Source organism: Ovis canadensis, chromosome 14 (assembly GCF_042477335.2).
Source record: "Ovis canadensis isolate MfBH-ARS-UI-01 breed Bighorn chromosome 14, ARS-UI_OviCan_v2, whole genome shotgun sequence".
In the NCBI taxonomy this organism is placed as follows: Eukaryota; Metazoa; Chordata; class Mammalia; order Artiodactyla; family Bovidae; genus Ovis; species Ovis canadensis.
Genome location: NC_091258.1, coordinates 28255742 through 28282427, shown reverse-complemented (window position 1 = coordinate 28282427; position 26686 = coordinate 28255742). Strand labels below are relative to the sequence as shown.

At 45.2% G+C, this 26686-nt stretch overlaps 1 protein-coding gene across 6 annotated transcripts in view; it reads left to right on the top strand.

Annotated features, from left to right (window-relative positions):
• MYLK3 (myosin light chain kinase 3) overlaps window positions 1–26686 on the top strand; it is a 63934-nt gene that overhangs the window by 13258 nt on the left and 23990 nt on the right. For 3 of the 6 annotated variants that reach the window (XR_011248550.1, XM_069549774.1, XM_069549772.1), the window contains exons 1-8: window positions 1602–4511; window positions 10302–10392; window positions 11112–11460; window positions 19082–19527; window positions 20959–21064; window positions 21642–21735; window positions 22374–22483; window positions 23424–23565. Coding sequence is in view for 5 of the 6 variants with exons in the window: in XM_069549774.1 (XP_069405875.1) it covers window positions 4035–4511; window positions 10302–10392; window positions 11112–11460; window positions 19082–19527; window positions 20959–21064; window positions 21642–21735; window positions 22374–22483; window positions 23424–23565 (1815 nt within the window). In the remaining variant the exon portion in view is untranslated. Of the gene's footprint in view, window positions 1–1601; window positions 4512–10301; window positions 10393–11111; window positions 11461–19081; window positions 19528–20958; window positions 21065–21641; window positions 21736–22373; window positions 22484–23423; window positions 23566–26686 lie in introns of those variants that run through there. The other 3 variants (XM_069549777.1, XM_069549776.1, XM_069549775.1) reach the window with 1 other exon arrangement.

Sequence of the window (26686 nt, the reverse complement as noted above, 5' to 3'; positions counted from 1 at the left end):
ATTTTTTTTTAATTTTTTAGTTGGAAGATATTGCTTTACAATGCTGTGTTGATTTCTGCTGTACAACAATGCAAATCAGTTATTATATATATAACCCTTCCCTCTTTAGCCTCCCTCCCCTGCTGCCATCCCACCCCTCTAGGTCATCACAGAGCTCCACGCCAGTCTCCCTGTAATCGTGTATTTTGATTTCATTCTTTCCTGGACTCTGATTTTCTTGGAGACTCTGATTCCTTCTGTTCCCCTTTTGCCCCGTGGCTGGCATCATACTGATGGCTAACATCTGAGCACTCGCTGTGTGCCAAGCTTTGTTCCAGGCGCCTCACAAGCATTCTCAAGTGACCCTCCTGACAACTCCATGAAGCCTGTGCGCTGTTATTATGTTACACTCCAGGAAGTACAGACTGAGAGAGGTTAAATAAACTGGTCCATGACTCTGCCTAATAACGGGCAGAGGCAGGAGTTAAATCCTGGTCATCTGACCCTAGGCCCCATATTCGTAACCATTTACATGTCTTTAACTGTATTATATTTCAAAATGTCTGTAGTATTTAATAAATTCCTTTCCGCTTTCTTTCCTTTCTCCACCTGAACTCCAGTTAATTAGATGTAGGACCAGCTTAATCCACTGTCTCTCTTTCTTTTTTCTCCTAATATACACGTCTTCTGCTTTCAGTTCTGTTTTCTGGAATAGTATCTTATTCCAGATAAGATAATATCTTCCTATCCCTGTATTGGATTTTTAAATGTTAACATTCGTATTTGTAATTCCCAAGACCTCTCTTTTATTCCATGCTTGTTCTTTTTCCACGGTACCCTCCTCTTTTTTAATGGAAAGAAGAGTCTTTCACACTTTTCTGTGGTTACTAATGAGAGCCTTTTTTGAAACTTTCTTGTTTCTTTTTTCCCTGTTTCTGCCACAATATATTTCTGTTCATTTGTTTTGGGCTCCCCTTTTTATCTTGGGAGCTTTCTCTGAATACCTGGTGATCCCTTGGCTCTGTTGAGGATCAGATGATCCTCAGAGCAGAGCACTGTTGTATTGTGGACCATTGCAGCTCTTCAGAAACAGATCTGTGATCTGCAGGGAAGGGGAGGCAGGAGAAGAGTCACGGCTTTGAATGGACTCCTCAGCCTTGAGTTTCTGCTCCCCTCTTCCTCCAACTGGGATCTCAGGGTCCACAAGCTTCTCTAAGGTTCTTCAGGAAAAGCTGGCTATCACCATAAAGACATTGGAAGACTCTTGGGGTTCCGTGCATGCTGACCACAGCCTCCTGCAAAGAGAGGTCTCCCTGTGCCTTGCTGGAAGTGGATTGGCTGCCAGTCATCACCCAGGAGAGATGAGGTGTCACTGCACTTGCTACTCTGGGACCATCCAGCTTGGTTGCCTCTTCTCTGGCCTGCGTTCTCTTGGCTTGGTGGGTGGAATGCCTCTCCTGTCCTCTGGGCAGGCACCATTGTCCCAAAAGAATTTTCTGTGGCTCTTGCCGTGCCCTTTAACTCAGGGAGCTAGAGAGAAGCCATGCACCAGCCCTCAGAAAACCGATGTGCTCATAAACTCATTTCTTCTGGAGGCTGAGAAGTGAAAGGGCTTCACAGTTGGTCCTGTTCATCAAGGAGGCCTAAGGACTTGTCCTGTCGGCATATTCTGAGCTTTCTCCCAGAGGGTCCTAGAGTTTACTTCTGGGAATTGTGAGGGCTTCTTGCCCTCTGCTCATTTGTTTGTTCTGGGAAACCCCAGCTGCAGCCTCCTCCTTCCACTTTCTCCCAGGGATCAGCCCAGCCCCCTGCTCCTATTGGAGCCTGCTTAGTTCATTCCTTCTATATAGTTGCCTTGAATACCTACATCCCAGGCATGTTGGTGTGCTGGGGATCATGGCAAGCCAAAGGGGTGCTGTTCTGGGCTCAAGGGCCTTCAAAGTAGTTCTGGAAGAGTGGATGACACAGCAAACATTCACCATAAACCCGCTGACTTGTAATTACTTGTCGCTTAAGGGAGACCAGGGGCAAATCCTTTTGCAACGCAAATAATTAGCTTTTGATATAAATAGATGTCTGGGACACTTACTTGTGACCATTGTGCTCATCTAGACTTTCAGAATATCTTTCCAGACTTTATTAACCTAGGACTTGCCTGGAGGCAGGCTGCTCTGAGACCTCTAGAGCAGCGGTCATAGTGAAGCAGCCTGTGCCAAGCATTGGCAGGAACGGTCTCCCAGAGGCGGCATCAGTCTCTTTAGACTATGGGGACTTTCTTTCACAAAGATTATCAGGACCTACTGAAGGACATTGTGCTGAGTGTTAGACTTCCAGAGCTTTCTCTAGGCAGACATTTCCCAAGGTTGGGTCCAGGGAACCACAGTTCCACAGGGAAGTGTTCAGCAGGAAGTACGGGGAAGGAGCGAGTCCCTGGTAGGACGCTGATTTCTTTCTGTGGCAGATGACTGCTGCTGAGGTACAGAGTGAGGCCCCGGCAGTGTGCCCAGTGTGTCCCAAATTTCTTTTTCCAAGGACAGTCTATCTGTGTGTTTTAAATCACAGTAAATGTAACAGACCAGTGCTCTTTGGAGCATGTTCTGGGCCATTCCACCAATGACACCTGGTCTGTGCTCCCAGAAACGGGTCTGGATTTCTATATGGGCTGCTAAGGGCAGTTGTCCTGACAGAGGAGTGTGGCAAGGGGTTTGTGGTCAGGCTGCACACTGCGTTTACCACTCACTTGCAGCTTCAGACAGCTAAATGATCCCAAGGTGCTTTTAGATGTCAGAGTTCCAGGTCGAATTTATTCTTGTAATTGCTTTCATTCAGAAGGAGGGGGTTTAAGGGGATGCTAACACTCAGCCTCCCTGCTGCCGGCCTTCACCAGAGATATGCTGTCCTCAGGAGGTTGTATGCCCAGGGCCACCTTGGACAGAGTCCCTCTCTGGCCCTGCTTTCTCTCTATGAGGACCTGGAGGCAAGTGGTGCCTGTGGACTGCTTCATGGCAGCCTCAGGCACTGTGGTGCCCCCTTGCACCCCACCTTAGTGTTAGCTTGAGCGCGTCCTTTTGTCTGCTGTATTATTGATATTTCTGTCAAAGTTTCATTTGAACCAAGGGTTTCTGATGCTAAAACATTTGGAAACCACAGGAAACATGGGTCCCCTTGCTCTCTAAGGCCCTACTGTGTCTCTTTCAGTCTTTCAGTTTACAGACCGGATGCCTGATGCCTGTGCAGTCATCCTTGCGGGAGAAAGGGGTGGCTGGCAAATGGTCCCCAGAGGGCTCTGCAAGGAACATGGCCTGCAGGATGACGCTTGGGGAGTAACCTAGGCCCTCGCTAGCCCCTCACTTCTATTTTTAGTTTCAAGTGATTCGTGACTGGGGGCCCCATGTGGGGAGGGACATGCACACCCACCTCTACAGCAGCCTAAACACCTTTGCGGTATCAGCAAAGTAGGGGCAACAAAATTTTGTTTTTAATTTGCTAAAGAATCAAATTTTTTCATCATAGCAAAGATCAGAACTCTGTTGAATGGCCTCACATTTCTTCCTATTTTGGTCTTGCTTCTTATTGTGAATTGGGTGTGTATGTGGTTTGGGTGGGAGCAATGTACTCCTCAGTGCTTTGGATCTCTTAGGTCCTTACTCTGCTCTGGTGTTCCTTATAGAGGCCAGCTTTGGGGACATTACCTAAAGGATTTCTTTTCTTCTAACCTTTAGTTTCAGCTACATGAACGCCTGCCTGTCCTGGGCAGATTCTTAAAATATTTGCCCATCAGCAGCCTCTCAGAGAGGAATGTTAAATGCTGCCATGATGTCAAAGGGGCCCCGAGGAGAAGGGCCTGGGCCAAGCCCAGCCTGTCACTCATGGCCACGGCAGAGTGGGAGATAAGCAAAGGCAACGGCTCGTAGAAAGCCTGGTCCTCTGGTCTCCCTGAACAACCCAGGCAGTCCCTAGCTAAAGAACAATGAACTTCCAGACAGCACTGCCCAAGTGAAAGCCAGAGGTCTGTGGCTCTTCTGAATCTTCACCCTTGGAGAGTCTTCCTCAGGATGTCAGGAGCCCCTAAGGAGAGTTTGGGGCCCCAGGGGCTGCCGGCGCTGGGCAAGGCCTGCTTAACCACCATGGACAAAAAGCTCAACATGCTGAATGAGAAGGTTGACAAACTGTTACATTTCCAAGAAGACGTGACGGAGAAACTGCAGTGTGTGTACCAAGGCATGGGCCACCTGGAGCAAGGCCTGCACCGGCTAGAGGCCTCCCGCGGTCTGGGCCCGGCTGGAGCCGACAGCTCCCCACCGTCTGATGCTCAGGCTGGGTGGCCGGAGGTCCTGGAGCTGGTGCGGGCCGGGAGGCAGGATGCCGCCCAGCAGGGCGCCAGGCTTGAAGCCCTCTTCCGGATGGTGATGGCTGTGGACAAGGCCATTGCCTTGGTGGGGGCCGTGCTCCAGAACTCGAAGGTGGTGGATTTCATCATGCAAGGGAGTGTCCCCTGGAGGAAGGGAAGCCTGGCCGACGTCCCTGAGGAGGTTGGTTCCTGCTTCTGTGCCCCAGTGCCTTTCTGGCTGGAAGGGAGGCTCAGGGGCCTGGTGGGTTGCCCAGATAGGAAGCTAGTCTTCGGAGAGCGGGAGGACTGTTTTCTCCCCTAGTGTCTGCTGCATGACTTGTTGATGGGAAAAAGGAGAGGTGGAAGCTTAAAGGCCATAGGTGGATTTCCAGACAGAGCAGGACAGTTGGGTTTCTCCCTTGTGCCCTGGCGAAGACTGTGGGGCCCTGGGCAGTGCAGGGCACCTAGAAGTGGGGGACAAATGAGCCACTAGGGAGAGGAGGGCAGTTACACTTCTCTGACATCCCAGGGACTTCTCTCCTTACACCTGGGGTGGGCGAGAGGTGGGAAGCACTCAGTTTACCCTGACAGAGCCCCTCCTTTGGAAACCCAGATCCCCCCCTTCCTGTCCCCAACCTTGTGCTGTGTCCCTGAGTGGGCAGAGTATGCAGCTGCCTGTGGGGAGATGAGTGTTGACAGTGACCTACGGGGGACACAGGCCAGAGCCAGAGCCTGGGGGTGGAGTGTGGCATTTCTGAGAGTGGCTGTTCCCAAGGGTTGCATAATCAGATCCACTGGCTAAAGGACGCTTGGCTGGGGTGTGGGGTGTTTGTGTGTGCATGTGTGTGAGGTGTGTAGAGGCAAAACTCTGTTTGGGAACAGCTAAGGGTCAGCCACCTAGCAACTCGCAGATGTTGGCCTGGAGCTACCCTTTCAGATCTTTGCAGCTTCCCCCTCACGGAATCTGAGCTTGACTCTATCAGTGACTGAGGCTTTCCGGAGCAAGGCTGCAGGACTTTGCCTTCCTCCCCGCCCCCAGTCAGGCCAGAAGTGCTTTGCAGACCCCTTTCCCTCTTGCCCTGCAGCTTCTCCACAGTGGGCCCCTCCCACGCAGCTCTCTGCTTTCTGCACCTCCCCTGAGAGTCGAGCCTGTAGGGAAAATAGGACCTTCTGCTCTTGACTCTGATAACCAACCTCAGCTTTAAAAAAAAAAGAAATATAATTTATGCACATGGCAAAAATCATTCTCCCTCCTACTTATCCCCCAGTCCCCAGGACAACCCTCCTCTCCCAACAATCATAGGAGCCTATTTCCTGTGAAACCTTCCTGACAGAGACTGTTAATCTATAAGCCCACTGGTATACACACCACCCTCTTTGTTTTAACTAAAATATTATTCACATTGTACTGGGCTTGATTATTTTTAAAGTTTTTTGGGCATTAGTTTGGGCATTGTTTCATATTTATAACTAGAAAGTGTTCTTGTTTTTGTTTTTCAAGTTACAGAGAGTTCTATTTTTGAGAATGTGTCTTAATTTATTAATCAGTCCCATATCATTATGTACATTATTTCTCATTTTTAGCTTTTATAAATAATGATGCAGTGACTATCCATGGAATTGTGAGTTTATCTATATGACACACTCCTAGAAGTGACAATGCTAAGCCAATGGGTAAATTTATACAATAAATAATGCCAAACCAACCTTCAAAGAAGTTATTCTAATTAAGTAACATATGGGAATGATTGTTGCATTCCTATTTTTGCTAACAAAGCATTTTATCCAGTTTTTCATTCATTGTCTGGCAAATGAAAACATCTTATTATGCATGTTTCTTTAAAAGACATTTTTTTAATATAAAAAATGTCAAATGAATAAAAATAGATTAGTATAATGAACCTTGTCAGCCCACAAATAGAGGCTCTTTCCCACCCACTTCCCTCTTTCCAGATTATTTTAAGGAATATCTGAGACATTGGATCATTTCTTCCATAAGCAACTCAGCTAATATATCTAAAACCTAAGGGGTCTTTTAAAAAACATTATCATGATACCCTTCACATCTAAAGGTAAACAGTAATTTGATGTTACCAACCAGTGTTCAAATGTCCCTGATCAGCTAATGTTTTATTTGTTTACTTTTAAAATTTGTTTATTTGAGTTAAAATCCAAATAAGGCAGTTGGTTATATCTTTTTAAAGTAAACTCTTTTTTTAAAAAATTCATACATTTTCCCTCTTTTCCATTTCTTTTTTTGCCTTTTTCTTGATTTTTAAGAATTCTTCATATATAAGTGAAGTTAGCTGTCACACATGTTGCAGATATTTAGGCATTTCTGGATAAGGCAAAGTCACGGAACTTTCTATTTTCTTGCCACTGTTCTTGCCTGCGATTGATCTGGAACACGATTGATCTCTCTTCTGGTCTTTGTATTTAATATACATGTCAGTAGCTATCTACAGGGCTGATCTAGTCTCCCTGTTAGGCTGTCAGCTCCTTACCTTACCCCCGTGAGAGGCCTCTGCTTCCTTCTGTGTGCTGGCAGGGCTTTCTCACAGAGGGTGTCAGAAAAGGGGCCATTAAATAGCTGAGACTGAGCCCCAGCTTTTACACGCACTGTGTAAAACAGTGCATTGTGGAGACTTTCTGGAGATCCTTTTCTATTTCCTAGGAGAGTATGGGCATTGCAATTTGTGGAATTGAATTCAGTGCTAGTTCTGGCTGCCAGGACTTCATGAAGCTTCTCCTCAGGTCTGGATTGCCCAGTGACACTTCATTTGGTTGTAGCAATGGATCAGATTATTACTGGAAGCTGTATACTCTCTCATGGAGGGAGTCAGGCTCAGTCAGGGTGCACAGAAGCGCAGTCAAACTGCTCAGAATGCATCAGCCCTCAAGGTGCCCAGGTGTTTGGGGTTTATCCTCCTTCTGAATACATCAAAACAAGGCTGGGACCAAAAGATTGAGCCTTGAAGTCAAAATCCTGCCCTGCCTGCGTGTGTGTGTGTGTGTGTGTGTGTGTGTGTGTGTGTGCATGCACCTCCCTCTACCAAACACAGGGGGAGGGAGAAGATAGTCTGAACCCCACAAGGTCTGCCAAAGGACAATCTGTTTGAATCAGTCTGTTTGAATCTTTCTCCACTGGTAGGTGAAGCAGGAGGCAGCCATGATAATGCTTCCAGTTCCCCAACTACTGGGGTGGCAGGACAGAGTCTGTAGGAAGAGACCCAGGGAGAGATCTCCATAGAGCAGGGGATCCAGGTCACGATGATGCTGGTGATAATCATGATGACAACAGCCAACCTTATTAAGTGTTCCCATGTATTATGTTGTTACCATAAAGAGGGCAAAACTTGCTGTCCTGGAATCACAAAGACATAAACAAGGCCGAGAGAAGTGGTCACAGGGTAGGAAAATCAGTGGAACCAAACTGGAAGCAGCCCCAAGTACAAAGGCCCCTCCACACCCCCTACCTTTTGTTTGTAAAAAAGCTGAAGTCTTCCAGGCCTCGCAGAGTCACAAAAGAGCAGGCTCAAGCAGCTAATGATTAGAACACTAGAGTCACAGACCCAGGTCTGATGCACATTCCTAAGTTGTTTCACAGATACTAAACTGCCACCAGAGGGAAAAGGCCAGCTGCATATTGACCAGACTGCAGCCATGCCGCAAACTGCTCCATCCTGAGCAGTACTGAATTTATGGCTAGGGCAATTTCAAGAACTGGCCTCAAGAGAATGGGATTATCACTGCTGCTCATAATAATCTATAACTTTGTGAGTATTTGAATAATTGTAGCTTGCTCTGACCATATATGTAAGCAGGCAATTAAAATTGTCAGCAGAGATGGTACAGATTCATGTCAACATCTTCACTCTGAAAATATAGTGTCCTATGTCAGCATGAAGAATTTACAGAAGTCAGACAGACCCCTAATCCCATAGAAATGGAATATGGCACCCTGTGTCAGCATGAAAGAGTTACAGGAGATGGGTTTTTCCCCGTAATTCCATAGAAATGGAATGATGTTTTGACAAGTGGGGATTTGTAAGCAACATTTGGCAAGAAAGAGCTCTCTGTAGGAGCACCCTTTTATCTTGTCACCAAACTTAAACCAGGCACCTCCATGCTCTACTCATCTCTGGCCCAAACACACCGTTCAGATCTTTTAATCATACAATCCCTTGCCTAACATGTTGGTTCTTTCTGTAGATCAAAGAACTAGAAATGAAGAGTAAGTAATTAACAGATGACCAGATCTCTTCCTTAGTTTCTTCTTTAGTAATCTCACAATGTAACTAACTGTGAACAAACCATGAACAAGATAGCCTCCACAAGCCTGCATACAGCGGGGGATGAGGATGATTCTGACTCCTTATCTCAGTGATTAACTGAGGTTACTTTTTTCTTCCCTTTTAAAAGCTTTCATGGCTGAGCAGATTCTTTGAAGGTGGTTTTTGGGGGAACAGAGTCTACCATCTCCCCAGATTGCTGGCATTCTGATTGAAAGCAACTTTCTACCAACACTTGCCTCTCTCAAGTATTGATTTTTGAACAACAGGCAGCTGAACCTAAGTCAGTAACAAACCTAACCTTCACCCTTAGTGTCAGGGAGACATGCAAGAGAGGTGAGGACTGTGGTGACCCAGTTTGAGGGAATTGCTCCAGGTGATTTTTGCCATTTGGGCTTAGAGTTGACAGGTCATCAGATTTTTTTTTTTTTTTTCAAGAGAAGCTGGGAACCTAGAATTTTTTCTGATCATTTTTATTAAGATATAATTTCCATACAATAAACTGTATATATACAACTGAATATGTACATCTTAAGTACACAGTTTAACAAATGTATATACACTAATAAGCACCACCACAATCAAAATGTAGAACAATTCTCTAAGCCCAAAAGGCAGCTTAGAATTTTGATGTAAAATGCTGTGCAAGCCAAATAAAACTCTAGTTCTTTTTGGACTCTGGGCTCCCAGTTGAGGCCTCTCTGGCCAAGATAGGAGAAAGGGCCTTCAGTCTCTAGGCTTAGACCAGACTTGGGTCTGTGACAAGTGCCAGGAGGAATCTTAGGGGCCATACTCTAGATGGGGTTTAAACCCAACCAGTCTGGCTCAAGCGTCCTGTTCTATGAAGTCAAAGACTCAGAAGTACCAGGGGGACCCAACAAGGGTCAGGGCACCTAGAAATATTTGCACTCAGAAATACTGAGTGCTCTGGATGATTTCAGGAGCACAGCGCATGCACTGGTCTGGTGTGGACCGTTCAGTTAAGGAAGAATTGCTGAGAGCCTCTGTGGGTAGGCTCTGAGCATCATACACAATCCACTCATCTGTTCAGACAGGATAAAATCACCAGAGCTAATCACCTTGTGTTGGGAGAACTCCTCAAGAAATTCTACAAATAAACTCCCTCAATCTTCCCACTGCTCTGTGATTAGATATTATTCTCCCCATTTCACAGACTAGAAAAGTGAGAGGCAGAGAAGTTAAGGATCTTATCAAATGGTCAAACCGGGTTTAAATCCATCAAGTTTAGCTCAAGGGTCCTGTTCTATATAGACAGAACCATAGAATCCACCTACCTGGCTCCCAGGCAGGTATTCATTAACAGTGACACTCCCATTACTAACATGGATTCAGTATCCAACCCAAGCCAACACTGGAATAGTCATAACTGACTAATCTAAATTGACTCAAATTTATTTTCCAAGCCTGATCTAGTATTTTGAGGTCTGGTCTATTTAGATCGGGGACTAGGTCTGCCCCTTACCTGCAATACAGTAACCCATTTGAAAGGACTTGGTGACCTTGGGAAAACCTCAGTGTCCTTATCTCTAAAGTAACAATAGTAATTCGTACCCTCTAGTATTACTGCGAGACTACATGAAATAACCTAAGTGTTTCTATTTCAAGCCCAAGGTAGGTACTCAACAAAATGTTTGTGGCCTCAGTGATGACAGTGATAGGTTTTATGGTCATTCTTTTAGAACAAAGAGCGAGTGGAAGAGAAAGAAGCAAAACCAAAGCACACGCTGAGCACCAGAGGTGTACAAGCTGAGCTCAGGGGCCCTTGGGAAGGTGAGTAGGGCCCCATCTGCTTTATCCCACATGCACACCCAACAGTTTCAGGGTTAAAGATACCACCACCATAACAAATGTGATTACTGAAAAACTGCTGAAATGTCTTCTTTCTCTTTTCTTGAAGTTTTTTTTTTTTTAATGTTTATCCCACTCTGTATTGCTGTGCTTATTTCACTTGGATTTAAATTTTTATGCATTTTTAAGGTTTAATTTTCTTTTATACTTTTTGCATAATATTTACATGCTTCCAAAGCTGAATTGATAAAACAAGCTATACTAAGTCTAGCTTCTATGCATGTTCCCTGTATCTCATTTTCTCCCCCATATTTGTAACCATTAAAAAAAAAACTGTCTTATCTTTCCTTTAAGGTCAAATCTCTTCAGACCACATTGTAAGTGGTTATATACATGTATGTGTGTGCTCACACTCACACACAGCCTCCCTTTAGACAAACAGAAACACATCACACACTTCTCCACTTTGTTTTCTCCATCTGTATAACCTGAGATTGCTCCATAGCCGCATATGGAGATAGTCGTTTCTCCTTTTTTATGCCTGAGTGGCCCTGGTTTAGTCAAACAGCTCCATCTTGATGGTCACTCGGGTTATTTCCAGTCAGCCTAGAGTTATAAACATGGTGCACTGAATGGCCTGCTACATATTCTTTGGAAAGTTTCCTCCAAATGAGAGAGTTATCCTGCTTATTTTCCTATAGAGAGCCAGAAGGCGGACCTGCCAGAAGGGACAGGATCTGACCTTCCTACCCAGGCAGAGGCCCCATCAGAGCAGAGAGACGGAATTTCTGGCCCAACTCAGGTGCGCCCAGAGGTGGAAGTCCAAGCTCCTAGAGCATCCAGCGAGAACCCCGGGATTGGCCTGGAACTGTCTGTGGTGTCTGAAAGGGTCAGTGAGGCTCCCACTGGGCAGGAGGCTGCATCGAGTGCAGGACGAGGAACATCACCCAGTAGGCCTGACCCTCTGCCCTCGGTGGAGGGCATGAGGCTGACTCCAGCACCGCCAGCTCAGGCCAAGGCAGCTCACTGTGGTGGAGAAACACCTCCAAGGTAAGGCATGTGCCTCCAAGCTGGGAAAGGAAGGGGGAATTAACTGCGGCCCCCAGGCTAGAGCGTGGCCAAGGGGACAGCTGCTCCTGTAGAGTGTCCACTGTGCGCAGTGCTGGCCAGCCTCATAAGGGGAAGATAAGAGAAGGCCAAGGCCCTGCTTTCAGGAGCTTAGAGCACTGGTTCTTACCTGGTACCCATAAGAGTTACCGGAAGGAATTTTTAAGATACCAATGAACAAAGATTCAGATTTATTCAGTCTGGAACAAGGTTCAAACATTGTCTGTTTGTTTTTAAAGCTTCCCAGGTGAGTCCCATGTGGAACAAGACTGAGAATCACCAGTTCTGACAGCCACTGTAATAGCGATAATGACACCTAAAAGATGGGGTTCACAGAACACATCCCAAGTGACAGTCATTGGCTGAGCATTTCACAGATATCATCTCATTTTATTCTCAAAACATCCCCAGGAGGTATCCTCAATTTATTGATGAGGAATCAGGGTCAGGTTGCCCAGGGTCACACAGCTAGGGGTTCAGAGTTGGAATCTGAATCCAGGTGTTTGTTTATTATTGAAGTATAGTTGATTTACTATACTGTATTAGTTTCAGGTATACAGAATATGGGACTTCCCCAGTGGCTCAGTGGTAAAGAACCCTCCTGCAATGCAGGAGCCGCAGGAGATGTGGGTTCGATCCCTGTGTCAGGAAGATTCCCTAGAAGAGGGCATGGCAACTTACTCCATTAATCTTACCTGGAGAATCCCATGGACAGAGGAGCCTAGCGGGCTATAGTCCATAGGGTTGCAAAGAGTCAGACACGACCGAGCGACTGAGCATACACTCATGCGTACAGCATAGTGATCAGATTTCTGAGAGTGTACACCCCATTAAAAGTTACTATAAGCTAATGGCTATAATTCCCTCTGTTATACAATATATCCTTGTTGTTTTTCTAGTTCATACACAGTAGTTTGTACCTCTTAATCCCCTTCTCCCTCCTCACTGGTAACCGACCAGTAGCTTGTTCTCTGAGTCTGTTTCTGTTTTGCTATATATCTTTTTTTTAATTTTTTGCTATATATCTTAATTTGCATTATTTTTTTCTAGATTCCATATATGTTATATCATACAATAATTCTTTCTCTGTTTGATTTACTTTACTTTAAGCATAATATTCTCCAGTTGATATACATTGCTACAAAAGGCAGAATTTCGTTCTTTCTTATGGCAGAGTAGTATTCCATTGTACATATCTACCACATCGTCTTTATCCATTCATCTGTTGGTGGACACTTGGGTGCTTCCATATCTTGGTTATTGTAAACAGTGCTGCTATGAACATTGGGGGCATATGTATCTTTTCAAATGGATGGTTTTGTTTTTTTCTGGATGTATATCCAAGATTGGAACTGCTGTGTTATGTGGTAGTTCTATTTTTAGTTTTTTGAAGAACCTCAATACTGTTTTTCATAATCACCACCCCCATTTACATCTCACCAACAATGTATAAGTGTTCCTTTTTCCTCCATATCCTTGTCAACATCTGTTATTTGTAGTTTTTTTGGTGATAGGTGATCTGACTGTGTGATGTGATAGCTTGTTGTTTTGATTTGTATTTCTCTAATAATTAGCATTGTTGAGCATCTTTTCATGTTCTTTTTGGTAATCTGTATGTCTCGTTTGGAGAATTGTCTATTGAGGCCCTCTGCCCATTTTTTTCATTGGGTTGTTTGTTTTTTTATATTGAGTCTATATAAACAAATAGGCCATTTGTATATTTTGGATATTAATCCCTTGTTGGTCATATCATCTGCAAATATTTTCTCCCATTTGGTAAGTTGTCTTCATTTTTTCAGTGGTTTCCTTTGCTGTACAAAAGCTTTTAATTAGGCCCCATTTGTTTGTTTGTTTTCTTTGCTTTTATTTCTTTTGACTTAAGATACAGATTTTTTTAAAGTTACTATAATTTACATCAGACTATTCTGACTAACCTTTCTTTTCCAGAGTTTTATGTGTGGAGTCTTATATTTAGATCTTTAATACACTTTGAATTCATTTCTGTATACAGTGTGAAAAAGTAGTGCAGTTTGATTCTTTTGCATTTAGCAGTCCAGTTTTCCCAACAGTGTTTATTCAAGAGGCTGTCTTTTCCCCACTGTATATTCTTCCCTCCTTCGTCATAGATTAACTGACCATGGGTGTATGGGTTTATTTCTGGACTCTATTCCGTGCCATTGATCTATGATTCTGTTTTTGTGCCAGTACTATGCTGTTTTGATTATTGTAGCTTTGTAATAGAGCCTGAAGACTGGGAGGGTTATTCTTCCAGCTCTGTTCTTTTTAAGCAAGATTGTTTTGGTAACTTAAGGTCTTCTGTGGCTCCATATGAATTTTAGGATTATTTATTCTCATTCTGCAAAAAATGTCATGGGTATTTTGATAGAGACCATTAATTCTGTAGATTGCTTTGGGTGGTATGCCTATTTTAACAATATTAATTCTTCCAATCCCAAAATGGGATATCCTTCCATTCCTTTATATCATCTTCAATTTCCTTCATCAGTGTTTTATAGTTTACAGAATAAATGTGTTTTATCTCCTTGGTAAGTTTCTTCCTAGGTATTTTTAAAATGTGATTTTAAAAGAGATTGATTTTTTACTTTCTCTTTCTGATAGTTCACCATTAGCATATAGAAAATCAGATTTCTGTATACTAATCTTGTATCTTGCAACTGTATTGAATTCATTTATCGGTTTTTATGGATTTTGGGTGGAAACTTTAGAGTTTTGCATTTAAAGTATCATGTCATTTGCAAAAAGTGACAGTTTTCTTGTTGAATAGTGATATTCTTTTCTTTCATTTTGGATGCCTTCTATTTCCTTTTCTTGTCAGATAGCTGTGTTTAGGAGTTCCAATACTATGTTAAATACAAGTGGAAAGAGTGAGATCCTTGTGTTGTTCCTGAATTTAGAGGAAAGGCTTTTAGCTTTTCACCATTGAGTGTGATATTAGCTATGAGACTGTCATAGTGGCCTTTATTATGTTGAGATGTGTTCTCGCTATACCCACTCTGATGATAATTTTTATCATGAATATATGAATGGATGTTGAATTTTGTCAATTACATTTTAGGCATCTATTGAAATGATCATGTGATTTTTATCCTTCCCTTGAAAAGGCAACCCACTCCAGTACTCTTGCCAAAAAATCCCATGGACGGAGGAGCCTGGTGTCCATGGGGTCGCAAAGAGTCGGACACGACTGAGCAACTTTACTTTACTTTACTACTTACTTTGTCATAATGATGTATCACAATGATTGATTTGCAAATATTGAACCATCCTTGGGTCCTTTGAATAAATTCCACTTGATCATGGTGTATGATCCTTTTTACATATTGTTGAATTTAGCTTGCTAGTATTTTGTTGAGGATGTTTACATCTATATTCATCAAAGATACTACCCTATAACTTGCTTTTATGGAGTATCTTTTTCTGGTTTTGATGTCATTGTAATGGTGGCCTCATAGAATACATTTGGGAGTGTTCTATCCTCTTCAGGTTATTGGACTAATTTGAGAAGGATAAGTCCTAGCTCTTCTTTATAGAATACAAAAGAGAATTACCCTGTGAAGCTGTCCAACCCTGGATTTTGTTTGCTGGGGTTTTTTTAAATTACAAATTTAATTTCACTGCTAGGGATCAGTTTGTTCAGATTGGCTGTTTGCCCTTGATTCAGTCTTGGCAGGCTGTATGTTTCTAGAAATTTGTTGATTTGTTCTGAGTTATCAGATTTGTTCATATATTCTCTTCTGATTTTTTGTAGTTCTATGCTATTTGTTATTTCTCCTCTTTCATTTCTTTTGTTTGTTTTTAATTAAAGTATAGTTGATTTACAATGTGTTATTTTCTGCTCTACAGCAAAATAAGTCAAGTATATATATGTATATATGTATTTTTTAAAAATGTTCTTTTCCATTGTAGTTTATCATAGGGTAGCGAATAAAGTTCTCTGTGCAATACAGTAGAAACTTGTCCTCTTGTATTTCTTATTTTGTTTATTTGAACCTCTCTCCTTTCTTCTTGATGAGAGTGGTTAAAGGTTTATCAATTTTGTTTGTCTTTTCAAAAAGCCAGGCCTTTTTTTCATTGATCTTTTCTATTGTGTTTTGATCTCTATTTTACTTATTTCCTCTCTAATTTTTATTTTGTCTTTCCTACTGCTGACTTTGGGCTTTACTTATTCTTCTTTTCTAATTCCTTTAGGTGGTAGATTCGGTTGCTTGAGATTTTTCTTGTTTATTGAGGAAGGTCTGTATCACTATCATGTTCCTTCTTAGAACTGCTTTGACTGAACTCCATAGGTTTTGGGGGCTTCCCAGGTGGTGCTAGTGGTAAAGAACTTGCTTGCCAAGGCAGAAGATGTAAGAGACACAGTTCAATCCCTGGCTCAGGAAGATCCCTTGGAGGAGGGCATGTCAACCCACTCCAGTATTCTTGCCTGGAGAATCCCGTGGACAGAGGAGTCTGGCAGGCTACAGTCCATAGGGTCACACAGAGTCAGACATGACTGTAGCAACTTAGCACGCATGTATGCATAGGTTTTGAAGCATTGTGTTTCCATTTACATTGTCTCAAGGTATTTTCTGATTTCTTCTTTGATTTCCTCATTGACCCATTGGTCTTCTAGTAGCATGCTGTTTAGTCTCCACTTGTTTGTTCTATTCTCATTTTTCTTTCTGCAATTGGTTTCTAATTTCATATCACTGTGGCTGGAAAAGATACTTAACATAAGAATACACATTCTTTTCAAGTGCATATGGAATGTTCTTCAGGCTAGATCACATGCTAGACCATAACGCAAGTCTCAAAAAATTTAAGAGGATGGACATAGGTTTCTGGACTCCAATATCTGTGCCCCTAATCACTGCACCATCCTGTTTCTTGTCAGCATTTGTTAAGTCCTAAACACTATGGTAGGGAAAGAATAATGGGTCTTCAGAGGTGGGAGGTTAATATAGGCTGAATCAAGCCAAGGGAGTTTCAGAAGGATTATGCTTGGAGTCCTGGAGATGAGGTTGTATCCTAACCCTCAGGACTCAGCCTCAGGACCTGCCATCAGCCAACATGGTACAGGAGAATAATGAGTTAGAACCTGATGATTGTCAGGTCTCTGTGTTATCCAGCAGTGTTCTCCAAGGGCAGTGCACTAAAGGGCACTCTGCTTCCTGGGCTTCTCTCTAAACAGCCTGGTACCCGTCTACACCTGTCCTCTGTTGTTCTGACCTGTAACCAAGCCCCTCGAGGCCTGCTGTAGGGAGGGGAGCTGGTGTCTGTGTATGCTGTGGTGACTGGCAGGGAAGCCCAGATGCTTTGTCTGCCTTTGTTTTGCAAGGAAATGTGAGTCCCCAGGAGACCTAACCATCTGGAGGGAGGGCTTCCTGGCAGGCATCCCTGGATCCTTGCCAGGGCTCTAAATGTAGAATCTAGAGTGGGGATGAACTTTCCATGAACTTGGTAGGGGCCCTAAAAAGATTCTGGGTGACAGAGAAAGGTTTCTATGTAAGTTTCAACCTTGAGGTGAATTTCAGACACACCAAATTGGGCTTAGGAACTGGGGAGATCACTACCTACCCTCCCTCATCTACCACATGAGTATATCTTGAGGAAAATGTTGGCTCTAATTGGCAGCGGCCACCTGACTACCTGTATATTCTTCCAGACACTGGCTTCCTGCAGTTTCCCATGTTCCTTGATCAAGGCAATGCCTAAGCTGGGCTTGGATGCCACCTTTCCCATCCTTTCCTGTCATCACCAACCTGTAATTGCTCCTGAGGGATGTCAGGGGAATTTTGCTACATCCTATCCAAGCTTTAGCTGTGAACAGTATGCAGAACCAGGTGCATTCAGGCGCAGGCAAAGGAAGGACCCAGGCCTCCAGCTGCTAGGGGAAGCCCTATTTTAAAAAAAATTTTTTTTGGTTAAAAAACATGTAACATAATGTTCATTGTTGTAACCATTTTTTAATGTATAGTTCAGTGGTGTTAAGTATATTCATGTTGTTATGACACAGATCTCCAGAGCTTTTTCATTTTGTAAATCTGAAACTGTTACCATAACTACCATTCTGCTTTCTGTCTCTATGAATTTGACTACTCTGAGTCCTTCCTATGGGCTTCCTAGGTAGCTCAGTGGTATAGAATCTGCCTACCAATGTAGGAGATGTGGGTTCGATCTCTGGGTTGGGAAGATCCCCTGAAGAATGGAATGGCAACCCAATCCAGTATTCTTGCCTGGAAAATCCCATGGACAGAGAAGCCTGGCAGGCTACAGTCCATGGGACTGCAAAGAGTCAGATACAACTAAGTGACTGAGCGCAGCAGCACAGGTCCTTCTTATAACTCATTCATTCAAATATATAGAATCCGCCTTTCTGTCACTAGCTTATTTCACTTAGCATAAGGATGAATACTATTCCATTACGTGTATATGCAACATTTTATTTATTCTTTCATCTGTCAACGGACACTTCAGTGTCTTCCACATTTGACTGCCATGAACAAGGCTCTACAAATATCCCTTTGAGGTTCTGCTTTTAATTTTTTTGAGTTTATTTCCAGAAGTGGGATTGCTGGATCATCTGGTAATATATTTTCACATTTCTGAGGAACTGCCATACTGATTTACACAGTGGCTGCACCATTTTAGCCTTCACTGTTAGAACCTCTGTTTTCTTTTCTTAGTTGACTCTCAGTACATCCATGAGGTATTATCATCCTTGTTTGACAGAAGCGGTTGCTGAGGCTAGACTTGCCCAGACCCAGCCCTGCCTAGTAACCTGTTGTCAGAGCAGCAGGGTCTGAAGCTCCCAGGGTCAAGGTCCTTTCCTGTGAATCTTGGGACATAGAGGACTTTCCCGACCTCCAGCTGGGGTCCCAAACCACAGTACTGCTTGGTCTGGGGAACAAGTATGGATGAGATGGGCCCAGTGGCACTGGGGACTTGTAGGGAGGCAGAGAATTTCCTCACGTGTGTAAGCATGCAGGCCCAGCACAGCCAGGACTGTTTCTTCAGGAGAAACAGAAAGTCCAGAGTCTTATGAACAATTCCCTGATTTTACTAACATATGTCTAACCTGAGGCTTCTAGTGTGATGTTTGACTTGGTTCACCCTTCTCTTCACTTAAGAGAAGGGAAACTGAGGCCCAGAGAAGGGAGGGAACAGCCCAGGTCTCCTGCCTCCAGGCCACAACACTTGTGGGGCAGAATCATGTTTTCAAGGGGCCACAGAGATGTCTGGTGCCCATCCTCCCACTCCTCTCACCCGCCATCCACCACAGGTTCTTCAAGTCTCCCGCAGATGCTGACCCAGTGGAATCCTGGTGGCACCGCGTGTCACTGAAACTAGCCTCTCCCCAGTGTTGTGTCTGGGCAGAGATGGGTAGGGGTTGGTTGCTAGTTTCAACCACAAGCTAACTCTTACTATTATAACAACTCAAAGGACACTTTTAACAGATGAGAAAACTGAGACTAAGAGACCACAGTTAGTGAATGGCAGCAGCAGGCAGTTGAACCCAGGTATGCTCTGATTTGAGTTCTTGCCACATTTCTCTCTGTCCCAGGATCTCCATCCATGTGCAGGAGACAGATACCCCTGGGGAGCTGCTTGTGACACGAGGGGGCAGCCTCAGAACCTCACCGCCTGCTGAGACTCCAGCAGCTGTGCCTCCAGGTGAGCAGGACCCACCTGGGCCCAGGTGCTGCCCCCAGGCCCCTGGAACTGAGTCAGGAAAACCTATCCTCAGAGGAGCCAGTGTGAGAAAGCGGAGCTGTGACGGGGGAGCAAAGGCCAAAGAGAAGCAAGGACCTGGGTCTGAGCTGACCATGGCGCCAAGCAGGGCCAGGAGGGACAAGGGAGTTGATTCCGGGGCCCCAGGCCCACAGCAGGACACAAACCCAGAAGCAGGGAACCCTGACCCTGGGAAGGACTGCACGGCTGGGGGTGCAGGCAGAGCCGAAGCAGGAAGCAGGACACCCCCAGGAGCTGAGGCGGGCAGCCTGGTTCTAGGTAAGTGAGGCCGTTGCTATGTGCCCCAAGGTGAGTGAATTTGAAAGACCTACTCTCGGGGGGCGGTGGGGAGGGCCTCCCTGAAGCTTCCAGGTAGAGATAATGTGGGGATAATGTCTGGGATACCAGGACTCAGAACAGCCTGCCAGCACATCCCAGAGCTGGAGACCAAGGCATAGAGATGCAGCAGGTGAGCTCAGGTTGGCTGTAGCCACGGGAGAGGAGGGAACGTGGGGGACTCACCTGGGTGGATTTCTCAAAGCCACCTGCCTGCCCAATAGAACTGGCATCATTCTGGATTGAGATAGGGAAGGCTTCTTCCTCCACTACCTGATGCATATAACCTACTATTAGCCATTTGCACCCAGTGTGCTGACTCTCCTCAAGGATCAGGAAGGGGCTGCTGAGCTGCTTTCTGTCCCAGTGGCGGTGGTAGGTGTCCTTGTGTTCCTGTGACGCAAAGGGCCTTGAGTCTTTCAGCCCTTAGGGCCACGCCCTCATGGGAGCCCTCATCCCATGTGGCTGCAGGAAGGCCACCCTTTGCCAATTCCCTGTCCCAGAATTTCTAGAGGCCCTGAGGAAGGGCTGAGTGTTGTGCAGGTCATCCTGGTGCCTCTTGGCTCTTCCAAGCTCTGAAGTTGCTCTGATGGCTCTGGTTGCTTCCTTTCCCCTTCTATGACTTGGTTCAGATGTGGACACGGCCTCCCTTAATTCCTGAAACATAGCTGAGAGCAACCTGTGACTTTAGTCTTTTCTGAGACTTGAGATGGTGATGAAGCCAATGTTAGCTGAGGACTGTCTGTGAGCCGAGCCTCAAGTATTTGTGGCGGTGTTTATACTCACAGGTCTGTGGAGTGAGGACACATCAGACACAGGAGAGGCTGAGAAGCACCTGTAAGGCCACAGGGTCTGCGCTAACAGAGCCAGGATCTGACCACTGGGCTTCTGAACCTTGTGTGTAAACCTTGAGAACAGAAGGCAGTTACTTTGCAGTGAAGGAGACTTCAGACTGGAATTCTAAAAGTAGAGTCTCTGCCACACAACCATTTCCAGGGGCCCAGAAAACCAAAAACCCCTACAAAAGTTACCCCCTTGTAACCTAGGGCTCAGGCTCACCTTGGCAGACACACACAAGAATGCTCTCAAAGCACATCCAACCTTCTACTTTGGGGAGCAGAAAGTTGCTTGTGAGACAAACTAAGAGAAAATAGCAGTATTTTCCCCTGCTTTGGGTCCAGGGTTGCAGAAATCATGGAGCTGTCCTGGGAACACTCTGAATGCTTCCTGGATAAACCCCCAGCAAACCGGCAGAAGCCTTTTTGAACCAAGAGGGGCCAGGTCTGGGGGTCGGGGTGGTGATGGGGGGTGAGGGGGAAGCTGAGAGGTAGGGGCTGCATGAAGAAGACTCACGGGCTGCTGTCTCCTGAACAGATGACAGTCCAGCCCCGCCAGCCCCTTTCGAGCACCGGGTAGTGAGTGTCAGGGAGACCTCGACCTCAGCGGGCTACACAGTGTGCCAGCATGAAGTCCTGGGAGGGTAAGCGGGCCTTCTGCCTTGATGGGGGTGGGGAGGGCAACTGGACAACCGGGCACTGCTGCTGGTTCTCAGGAACTGATTGAGGGAGCCACAGCCAAGAGCAGGATGTCCCGAAAGACGAGAGTGTGAGCTGAGAGCTCATAAATAGTGGGTGAGGAGACAGCTGCAGAGAGCAGGAGGGCCCATGTGGTGTGAGTGAGACGAAGTGGAGGGTACAGGTGGGCCCACAGTGCAGGCCTGGGGCCCATGTACTGCAGGTGAAATGAGAGCTGACATGGGGTGGGTTAAGAGGGATGACCTCTAGGGTGCAGGACGGCCTGGGTGGTGTGGCTGTGGAGCACTCTCCTTGGGTGCAGGATGGCCCATACCTGGGGTGAAGAAGCTCTTCTCCAGGTTCAGGTAGCAGTGTGGGGCAGTGACTGTGATACCTCTGGTGGGCAGGGTAATCGCTGTAGCGTATGTGGAGTTGAGGTAGGACCAGACAGTCCAGGGTCCCAGATACGGCTGGCCTCCACTCACATGCAGGGTATGCCTCTGGGGCTCTGAGCCTGCTGTGTCATCATGTCTCTCTCTGCAGGGGCCGGTTTGGCCAGGTTCACAGATGCACGGAGAAGGCCACAGGCCTCTCGCTGGCGGCCAAGATCATCAAAGTGAAGAGCGCCAAGGACCGGGTGAGGTGTCTGCCCCAGGCCAACGGGTGCCCCGGGCCAAGCTCAGGACTCCTTCACTTCCTTCAAGGCCCCTCTGGGTCCTGCACTGCCTCAGGCCCCTCCAAGCTGAGCAGGAAACCTGGCCACCTTTCCTGCCTTTTTTCCTTGGCTCCCACACTCTAGTCAGCAGTCACCTTGCACCCTGGGGAACAGGGTCCTCCCAGATCTCCAGGGTTCTTTCTGGGGTCTCAAGGTTCCTATCTGGGAAATGGGTGGGTCCCTTCTGTTGCTTCCCTGGTGGCTCAGAGGTTAAAGCGTCTACCTCCAATGCGGGCAGCCCAAGTTTGATCCCTGGGTCGGGAAGATCCCCTGGAGAAGGAAATGGTAACCCACTCCAGTATTCTTGCCTGGAGAATCCCATGGACGGAGAAGCCTGGTAGGCTACAGTCCATGGGGTCGCAAAAAATCGGACACGACTGAGCACCTTCACCTTCACCTTCTGTTGTAAGAAGCTGGTGTGGATGGTGAGCTGAGGAAATCTGGTGATGCTGCAGGAAATGAGGATGCAGGGTGCGTGTGTGTGTGTGACTTGGGAGATGCAACTGACTGCTCTTCCTAACCCATTTCTTGGAAACTCCTCTCCCTGTTGGCTTCACAAGGAGGATGTCAAGAATGAGATTAACATCATGAACCAGCTCAGCCATGTGAACCTGATCCAGCTCTACGACGCCTTTGAGAGCAAGAACAGCTTTACCCTCGTCATGGAGTAGTGAGTGGGAGGCAGGGCCAGGGCTCAGGGTTGGGCTAGAAGCCAAAGTTGCAGCAAAACTCTCCCTTTCCGCTCTCTGTGACACCCAGGGAATGTCATCACTTCCTCTACCTGACCCCCAACATAAAACACAGAGGACAAGGCCATTCGTCAGAAACCAGTGACCAGTGAGCCTGGTTTGACCTGCAGATATTATTTTGGCCTACCTACACAATTTTTAGTAATTTTGATTTAGTGCTTACAGTTGGAAATTGGGAAATTTCACATTAAAACCTAGGTGCCTGATTTTTCTTGCAAATATAGAAGATCTAATAATGCTGGCTCTGCATTCTCAGGTGGAAGTGGTATGATGGAGCTTGTAGTAACTGACCTTTGTACACAGGGCAACCAATTTCCCATTTGCTACAGTCCCACCACTTTCACCTACCCACAGTGCTGAGGCCAAGGGCTCAGGGGACATTTATTAGTGTGCTTCTGTTGCTGTTTTCCTTCTGGTGCAACTGAGGAGAGTGAAACATTTGTCATGTCATATCTCTATAAAAAATGGAAAAACAAACGTTAGACTAAAGGCTGTGTATTCCAAGAAAACTTTTGTCTCACATCTGGTCTGATTTGCCCACTTAGATTCTTGCCATGTAGGTGCTAATTGGACCCTGTAGGCCAATGAGTTTATAACCTTGGTCTGGAGTATTGACAGTGAGTGTCCAGAGTGAGCCTGGGTGATCAGTATTGCAGACAAGCCCCAGTCTCCCATTTGGCCTATCACTTCGTTTTTATCAGCCACACTCTGAGCTGGGAATAGACCAGAGCAGAGGTTCGCCCGCCTGCCCCCCATAAAACCCCAGGTGGGAGTGGTGCCCTCGTCTCACCTGGTGATGAGTAGACCAGTCCTCTGAGAGCCTTGCTCAGTCAGTGTCTGCCTCTCCTTTTGCCCTGGCAGTGTGGATGGGGGTGAGCTCTTTGACCGGATCACAGAAGAGAAGTACCACCTGACTGAACTGGATGTGGTTTTGTTCACCAAGCAGATCTGCGAGGGTGTCCATTACCTCCATCAGCATTACGTCCTGCACTTGGATCTCAAGGTCAGGCTCCGCCCTGGGCATGTGGTGGGTGGGTGCCCCTGTTCCTGAGCCTCTGTGGCTCTCTCATCTTTGAGAGCTCTGTCGTCACACAGGCCTGGCTTCCTTTCCTGGCTCTGCCATGGCCTAGTTCTAGAGTCTAGGGCAGGCCAAGTCTCACAGCCTCAGTTTCTCCATCTGTGAGATGTGGAAAATAGCTACCTCATTAAGTGCTCTTTAAAGATCAAATGAAACAACTTTTTTTTTCCTATTAAAAAACTCAAAAATTAGTTTTTAAAAAATTAAAATAGAAACACATGCATGTAGTAACAAATATAGACAATATAGAAATATATAAAATGCACAGTGAAAGTTCTCCTCCCCCAGCCTCTGTGCTGAGAGGTCTTCTGTATTAGCACGTTGGCATGAAAACACTCACAAAGGGGAGCTTACTGTATATTCCGTTTTTAAACTTGCCTTTTTAAGTATAGCATGGACATCTTGTCTGATTCTTTTTAAGGGCCATCATATAGTCCATTGAATGAATGCATTGCAGCTTCTTTTGTCTACTTGATGAAAAGTAAGCATGTGGTGGCCATTCTTTTCTTTCTTTTTGATACATAGTTTATTTCTCAGTTGTCTGTTCTGTTCCATTGATCTGTTTGTTTGTTTTTATGCTGATAGCACACTATTTTGATTAGTATAGCTTTGTAGCAGTTTGAAATCAGGAAGTGTTCAGTTCAGTTGCTCAGTCATGTCCGAATCTTTGCGACCCCATGAATCGCAGCACTCCCTGTCCATCACCCACTCCCGGAGTTCACTCAGACTCACGTCCATCGAGTCAGTGATGCCATCCAGCCATCTCATCCTCCATCGTCCCCTTCTCCTCCTGCCCTCAACCCCTTCCAGCTTCAGAGACCTTTCTAATGACTCGACCCTTCACATGAGGTGGCCAAAGTATTGGAGTTTCAGCTTTAGCATCATTCCTTCCAAAGAACACCCAGGGCTGATCTCCTTCAGAACGGACTGGTTGGATCTCCTTGCAGTCCAAGGGACTCTCAAGAGTCTTTTCTCCAACACCACAGTTCAAAAGCATCAATTCTTTGGCTCTCAGCCCTCTTCACAGTCCAACTCTCACATCCATACATGACCACAGGAAAAACCATAGCCTTGACCAGATGAAACTTTGTGGACAAAGTAATGTCTCTGCTTTTGAATATGCTATCTATGTTGGTCATAACGTTTCTTCCAAGGAGTAAGTGTCTTTTAATTTCATGGCTGCAATCACTATCTGCAGTGATTTTGGAGCCCAAAAAAATAAAGTCTGACACTGTTTCCACTGTTTGCCCATCTCTTTCCCATGAAGTGATGGGACCAGATGCCATGACCTTTGTTTTCTGAATGTTGAGCTTTAAGCCAGCTTTTTCCACTCTCCTCTTTCACTTTCATCAAGAGACTTTTTAGTTCCTCTTCCCTTTCTGCCATAAGGGTGGTGTCATCTGCATATCTGAGGTTAGTGATATTTCTCCCGGCAATCTTGATTCCAGCTTGTGCTTCTTCCAGTCCAGCGTTTCTCATGATGTACTCTGCATAGAAGTTAAATAAGCAGGGTGACAATATACAGCCTTGACGTACTCCTTTTCCTATTTGGAACCAGTCTGTTGTTCCATGTCCAGTTCTAACTGTTGCTTCCTGACCTGCAGATAGGTTTCTCAAGAGGCAGGTCAGGTGGTCTGATATTCCCATCTGTTTCAGAATTTTCCACAGTTTAAGACGTTTACTCCTTGGAAGAAAAGTTATGACCAACCTAGATAGCATATTCAAAAGCAGAGACATTACTTTGCCGACTAAGGTCTATCTAGTCAAGGCTATGGTTCTTCCTGTGGTCATGTATGGATGTGAGAGTTGGACTGTGAAGAAGGCTGAGCGCCGAAGAATTGATGCTTTTGAACTGTGGTGTTGGAGAAGACTCTTGAGAGTCCCTTGGACTGCAAGGAGATCCAACCAGTCCGTTCTGAAGGAGATCAGCCCTGGGATTTCTTTGGAAGGAATGATGCTAAAGCTGAAACTCCAGTACTTTGGCCACCTCATTAGAAGAGTTGACTCATTGGAAAAAACTCTGATGCTGGGAGGGACTGGGGGCAGGAGGAGAAGGGGACGATGGAGGATGAGATGGCTGGATGGCATCACGGACTCGATGGACGTGAGTCTGGGTGAACTCCGGGAGATGGTGATGAACAGGGAGGCCTGGCGTGCTGCGACTCATGGGGTCGCAAAGAGTCGGACACGACTGAGCGACTGAACTGAACTGAACTGAACTGATTGTGATCCACACAGTCAAAGGCTTTGACATAGTCAATAAAGCAGAAATAGATGTTTTTCTGGAACTCTCGCTTTTTCCATGATCCAGCGGATGTTGGCAAATTGATCTCTGGTTCCTCTACCTTTTCTAAAACCAGCTTGAACATCTGGAAGTTCATGGTTCACATATTGCTGAAGCCTGGCTTGGAGAATTTTGAGCATTAGTTTACTAGCATGTGAGATGAGTGCAATTTGTAGTGCCTCCAATTTTGTTTTTCTTCCCCAAGATTGCTTTGGCTATTTAGAGTCTTTTGTAGTTCCATACAGATTTTAGATTGTTCACTGTATTTCTGTGAAAATTGTCACTGGAATTTTGATAGAGACTGCCTTAAATTTGTAGATTGCTTTGGCTAGTAAGGACATTTAATAGTAAGGACATTTTAATATTAATCCTTCCAACGAAGAGTGCAGGATATCTTTCCATTTATTTGTCTTCTTTAATTTCTTTCATCAACGTCTTACAGTTTTTAGTTTATAGGTCTTTCACTAACTTGTTAAATTTATTCCTAAGTATTTTTTTGATCAACTGTAAGACTGTTTTCTTAATTTCTCTTTCCTAATAGTTTCTTTTTATTGTATAGATACACAACTGAATTTTTGTATATTGCTTTTGTATTCTGAAAATATACTGAATTTGTTCTTAAGTTCTAACAGTATTTTGGTGAAGACTTAATATCGTGTCATCTGCAAGTAGTGACAGTTTTACTTCTTTCTGAGTTGGATGCTTTTTATTTCTTTTTATCACCTAATTACTCTGTCTATGACTTCCAATATTGTGTTGAAT